Genomic DNA, 6,491 nt, shown 5'->3' with positions numbered 1-6,491 from the left:
TCTTGTAGTGTTGTGTCACTTTATCTTTTGAAAATGCATATTTTATATTATGTATAATCCTTTTAAGGAAAGTGTTGTTGGTAAGGTTGGCTTGAGTTATACACACGCATTGTTTGTTCCAAAAAAAAAAAAAAAAAAAAAAAAAAAATACACCACTAACACTAAGAATCAGTGTTTTGAAATCTGGACCAAACTAATCGATCCGACCGGGAATAGGTAGCGTCTCTAGCCTGGTTCAGGTTTGAGGGGGGTTTTTACTAGATTTCAAACATGTAGGGACTAATTGGTAATCTTCTAAGGGTGTTGACAATATTTCAAAACTTTAGGGACTAACTAAAATTTTTGGGGCATTTTTGTAATATCTTAAAATTTTAGGGACTTTATAATTTTTAGGGATAATCAATTTTTAGGGACTAATTTATAATTTTTTAAGATATTTGTGTTACTGAAGTCACCGGTCCAATTGATCGGTCTGACCGATCGAACCAATCAACTCAGGAGCTAAGCCCTTGACTATGTCAAAGCGTAGTCCGGTTTTTAGTAAGCTTGCTAAGAATGGAAAGCATCAAAGAAAAGATGGCGTAGGAATAGCTGTCCTTAAAGATGAGATGTGGTATTTCCTACCTAATCTTGGCATTGGATAACCAGAGATGGTATTTAGAGATGAGCATTCTTTTAAAGTATTTTTGATCAATCCTTAATGAATTCTCTTATAAATTCTTTTAACCATTAAATCATAAGAAGTAATACTACGTATACAAACCATTCTTTACAAACTGATGTGATAACTTTGTTTGACATATCATATACTCTAATTGTTTAACACATCAGTTTGTATAGATGAATTAATATGAAAGGTTTATAGATGTGGTATTATTCAATCATAAAAACTCATTCTATCGTAAATTGATTCTTTAATAATCTTCTTATTTGTGGCATCAATCTCTATTTTAGACTTCCAAGAAATTGTATGAAATTGTTGTTTTTCAAAAATAAATGAACAATCGTGATTCATGTGCAAGCATTACTTTACAAAACCCTGAAGAATAATTAAAGTATTTAGGAAGATTATATCTTTAACTTTTAGTTTTATATTATATGTTATCAAGTTCAATTTAACAAAAAAAAAAAAAAAACATAATGGCAGACAACAAGCTTAACCCCTACATTTTTTATATAAAAAAAAAATAAAAACTTATTCGCTTACTGACCTCTTTAAAGATTCTAAAATGAAATATACAATGTTCTTTAACACCTTTATATATTCTATTTATATTGAATAAAAAAAAGTATATAAATGTTGGGACAAAGCAAGGCCTTGAACTCTATCTTTTCATCAGCTCTTTATTTCTATTATTTACATGTTAACACCACATAATATAACAAATCATTCGAACAAAAATTCGGAGATATCTCTTGATATGTAGCATTATTCAGCTAGAAATTATATGTAAAATTATAATGAACGGCTCTGAATTTTTGTTTGAATGATTTGTTATATTACGTGGTGTTAACATGTTAATAAAGAATGATTTGTAAAGATATAATAAAATCAAATATGATAACACATTATTTAGAATAAAATTATGGGATATTTCTCAATATTGAGAATTCAAAAATAAGTAAATATTTAATACAGAGAAACATATCTAATATGGAGTTATAATATAAGAAAAAATTTCAAAAATCAAAAGTTGAGGGGGCACATGCCCCTTTTCTTTAGTTTTTGAGTCCACTATTGTTCTAATGCACATGAAAAAAGCATAGCATAGACCCTCTTTAGTCTTTCCAAAATTGCTTTGGGGAAAAAAACAATAAAAAAAAAAAAAAATAAGAAATGGTGGTAATCAGAGAGAGAAAATAAAATACTTAAAAATTAGAGATAATTAGTTTGAATAAAAGGAAAAAAAATGGTGGTGACTGGTGAGAGAGAAAACAAAATACTTAGAATTAATAAATGAGATTGAAATTTATTGTTATAAGCAAGAAAAGGAAAAGGAAACAAATGGTGGTAAGAAAGAAAATATAATACTTAATAATTGAAATAATTAAAAAAAAGTAAAAAGTTAAGGAAAATTAAAGAAAATATATATAATACTTAAAAAGTAATTAATGAGGTTAAAATTACTTTTCTTTACCAGAACATTACTCTAAGGAATTACCTCTAAGTAGTTTGGTGGTTTGCTTGGAACTCTTGGATGTATTATTCAATAGGTTTAAGTTCGAATCTCCATAACTACCAATAAGGGGTAACCACTGAAAGTTTGTCCGGTCGTTAACTTCAAGGTCTAAAGGACAAGTTAAGGTGCTACAAGTTGGCCTAAATATCCTCAGATAAAAAAAAAAAAAAAAAAAAAAAATTTACCTATGGATGTCAAATATATGATCTGTTCTAATTTTCTTGATTCACAAGTTCTAGTTTTCGCATAAAAATGACAAATGAAAGTTGATATGTTCTTTCCTGTACAAAAATTGTTATTTTAACTTCTATAATCGGCAGCAATATTGTAAAACAGGTGTAAATCAGCCACCTAAGGTATGGATGAAAGGTTTCAGAGGCTGCAGAATTCTGCCGTAGAAGGAGATGTGGATGCATTGTTTTCAATACTTGTGGAGGATCCATACGTTTTGGAGCGTATTGATGAGATACCATTTGTGACTACTCCCTTACACACAGCCGTAAGCGAGGGAAATATCCATTTCGCCAAGGAAATGGTAAACTTAAAGCCATCATTTGCTTCGAAGCAAGACCATCTTGGGCGTAGCCCTCTTCATTTGGCTTTGGAGAGTGGGCACCAGGAACTGGTAACATGGTTCGTAACTATCGACCGTGAACTCGTCCGTGTCAAAGCAATGGGGATGGTTACTCCTTTGCACTATGCAGCTAAAATTGATGATGAAACAAACTTGGCTAATTTTTTGTATGTTTGTCCATCGTCAATAAAAGATTTGACAGTTAAATGTGAAACTGCTGTTCATGTGGCCCTCAAAAACAGGAGTTCTAGAGCTTTAGAAGTCTTGTTAGGATGGCTTCAACACTTCGACAAGGAAGAGATCCTAAGATTGGAGGACGAAGAAGGAAACAATGCGTTGTGTACTGCAATATCTGAAAATCAACCAGAGGTAAAACGTTCTATATGTCTTTAACTGCAGGCTCTTTGCCTTCTCATTTTCTTTACATAATTAGCTTCTAAGTTTTCCTTTATCTTCTGGATAATGAAGATGGTGAAGGTGTTGATTAGATATATGGATGTAAATAGAAAGAACAGTAAAGGTTCGACAGCTTTGGACGTATTTCACAATCACGGAGATTCGCTGGATGCAGAAATTGGGAGAATTCTACGTCGTGCTAAAGCTAAAAGAGCATCCCAACACCCCAATCCTCGGCTTAACCGTACAGAAAAATTTGAAAGAGATTTAATTGAAGCTTTCTTCGGTTTTAAACATTCACTTGTCGACTACTTATGTGGGAAATTAGCAACTACGGAAGTATTTTTGAAACATGTTAGGCTTGGGGACCGAATCATAAATAGAGTTCCTCTTGAAGTCCAAAACGTAGTACTTGTGGTGGCTATATTGACTGCGACGGCCACCTACCAAGCTTCACTCAGTCCCCCAGGAGGACTTTGGCAAGATGAAGGCGAGGCGCCAAGAAACAACAACAGTACTGTTTTCAGTAACACCACAACCAACAGCAGCAAGAATTTTATAGTTTCAGAACATCATGCAGGGCATACGATTCAGGGGTCGTTACACCATTTAAGTTTCTTGCTATTTAATACCGTGGCTTTTGCTACGTCTGTGTGCACAATTCTTACTGTCACAGTTGGGCTCCGCTTTTCCAAAATCGTTGCCTTATCCACAACTTTGATCGTGTGGGCGTATGGTCTTTCCGTGACAGAAACCACTCCCTTCCGGGCTGGTTCAGTTACATGGTATTTGTTTCACACAGTACTCTATGGAATTGAATTGGTAGCATTTTCTATACCATTCATTTTATTTGTCCGGGAACGGCTGCCTACATTTTACGGGCGGGGGCAAGTAAGAATGGGAAGCTTGGAACAAACCAAGATGTGAACTCTAATTACAGTATTAGCGACAGTAATATCAATGGTGAACTTATCTTTTTTGTGGTGTGCTGGCTGTTAGATTCAACTTTATCTATTGAAAATGCATATCCTTATATTGTATGGTTTGTTTAGGTTTTGTTTTGTAAGGTTGGGTTTTAATAGATGTCAAACTTGGGAAAATCTAGAATACCACTTTGCCATCGTATTACACATTATTTATTTTCCCAATTTATTGAATTACTTGTTCCCACTGATCATTTATCTTAAGATTGATTTTGTGATTGGTGATTAGTTAAAGCAACAATTACTTAACATGGACATGGATATTGGCTTGTGGTACCACATCAGTAACACTACCGTGATACCAAAGAAATTCTTGTTAGATAGACACTAGTGATCAAAAATATGTTTATTTATTTATTTATTTATTTATTTATTTATTTATTTATTTATTTTTTAACTTGAGCTGCATTATTTTGAGACAAACATATTTAATATTTAATGAAAAAATGTATTTCTTTTGCAAACTTTGACGGTATATAATATTTTACAGAAACATAATATAAGAAATTGATGATACTTTAGGTATACACTTTTATATTAACTCTCTTGTACAGATAACGGGTCTTAAGATAATTGAATGATTTTGAATTAAAAAGACATTAAATAAGTGAAAGAGATCACATATCAAACATGCAAAGTCGCTATATTAGTTTGTAGAAAATAATTTATAAGAAATCTTTGTCATTTTATTTTTTTTACGTTTAACATTATTGTAAAAAAAGATACCTTATAACGCTTCAAAAAGTAAAAGCTGATCTCATTCTTCATCAAAATCTAAGTAAAACATATATAAATAATATATAATAATATGATGACTTAGAAAAAATAAACAAAAACTAAAGGGATATATTTGATATTACCGTTGAAAGAGTCAAATGACAAAAAAATTTTACAAATAAAAAAAAAAAATGCTTATTATTAGTATTGGTACTAAGAAGTTTTGTTACACATTATAATTAAGGGTTTGTTCTTTTTTTTTTTTTTTTTTTTTTTTTTTTTTTTTTTTTTTTTTTTTTTTTTTTTTTTTATAAATATTATTCTCAAAAGCTCGCCTTGCGTATAGCTCAACAGGATAATCCATTCCGCTTGATATTTATGAATAATAGCATATATATGTACAAATATTTTATAAAAGCTCTACCATATTTATAAAAGATAAATTAAACAACACGAAAGAGATCTCTATTTTTGAACCTATCAAGGATGAGAATCTTTACAGATACAATTAGACCCAAAAAAAAAAATAGTGATTAATTTTTTGTTTTCTTATAGTAACCATTTTAAAGTAATTTGATCCAACTTTTCCCTTCATTTTTGTGTAACCATGAAATCATAAAATCCATTCTCTATTATGAAGCGGTTCATTAATGATCTTTTATTTTTGGCATTGTTAGGGCCAAAAATCGTCCTCGGCCCAAATAGGAAAGCAGGACCATTTGTGAAGAGAAGACCAGGCCTAAATCCCAAAGAGGCCCAAGCCAGATTAGTCCCATTCGATACAAGATACGGCCTGCCCAAACCATCTGGGCACGGGCCTCCCAGTCCCAGTTCACTTACTGGGCCTATAGGCGAGTTCCGAGCCCACGGCCCACTGATCATATTCCTGTTCCTGATCAATCTCCTACTTGAAGTCATTTTCCTATTCATAACACTTTCCTACTCGAAGTTACTTTCCTTATCAGAATCACCTTCCTATCCGGACACTGGTAAGACAGCTTACCACGACCCTAATTCTTCTAGGGTTTGCATCAGAGTCACATTAGGACTCCTACTCCCACCAGGATTGGGAGACCAGACAGTCATTATATAAACAGAGGCCATCCCTCTCACAAAGGACACATTACATTACACCTTCACACCCGAAGCTCCTAATTGAGAGCTTTACATCACCGCCGTAGTCACAGTCTCCGACTAGACTTCTGGTAACCACTTTACTCCCTAGCCCTCACTATACTAGCCTCTTTCAACCTTGTTGACTTGAGCATCGGAGTGCCTATGGCAAACACCACCCTGGTGTTTGCCGTTCGCTTCACGCGTTTGTTTTTCTACGTGTGCAGGTACAACAGATCGCTAGTGGCATCAACCTCACAGGATCAAACCCCCTTTCCGTACAGGTAGATTTTTACGTCTACAGTTTGGTGCCCACCGTGGGGCCTCTAGCAATCATTCGGCTCAACGAACCCTGCTGCATAGAGGAACTTTCCATGGCTGAAAACTCCGATAACGCTAATCCCGGCCTCGAGGCCAAATTGGAAGCTATAACCGCTCTCATGCAATAGAACTTGGACAAGGTGGCTGCATTGGAAGCTGAGAACAATGCGATCTAGACGGAAAATGCGTCCATCAGGTCAGAAAACC

General features: G+C 33.7%; 1 protein-coding gene across 1 annotated transcript; it reads left to right on the top strand.

Moving 5' to 3' along the window:
* Positions 1 to 2,433: 2,433 nt before the first annotated feature.
* LOC116111170 (ankyrin repeat-containing protein At5g02620-like) lies at positions 2,434 to 4,257 on the top strand. The gene is made up of 2 exons (XM_031397374.1): positions 2,434 to 3,123; positions 3,223 to 4,257. Exons 1-2 carry the CDS (start codon positions 2,539 to 2,541, stop codon positions 4,075 to 4,077), a joined length of 1,440 nt encoding a protein of 479 aa, XP_031253234.1. The 5' UTR covers positions 2,434 to 2,538; the 3' UTR covers positions 4,078 to 4,257.
* Positions 4,258 to 6,491: the final 2,234 nt, after the last annotated feature.

This window comes from Pistacia vera, unplaced genomic scaffold (genome assembly GCF_008641045.1).
Source record: "Pistacia vera cultivar Batoury unplaced genomic scaffold, PisVer_v2 Contig628, whole genome shotgun sequence".
NCBI lineage: Eukaryota > Viridiplantae > Streptophyta > Magnoliopsida > Sapindales > Anacardiaceae > Pistacia > Pistacia vera.
The sequence above is the reverse complement of the archived record's forward strand: the minus strand, read 5'-3'. Positions and strand labels throughout refer to the sequence as shown.

Coding starts and splice junctions, on each gene's coding strand:
- LOC116111170 (XM_031397374.1), top strand. CDS start 2,539: ATGGATGAAAGGTTTCAGAGGCTGCAGAATTCTGCCGTAGAAGGAGAT. Junction 3,124..3,222: donor TATCTGAAAATCAACCAGAG/GTAAAACGTTCT, acceptor TGGATAATGAAG/ATGGTGAAGGTGTTGATTAG.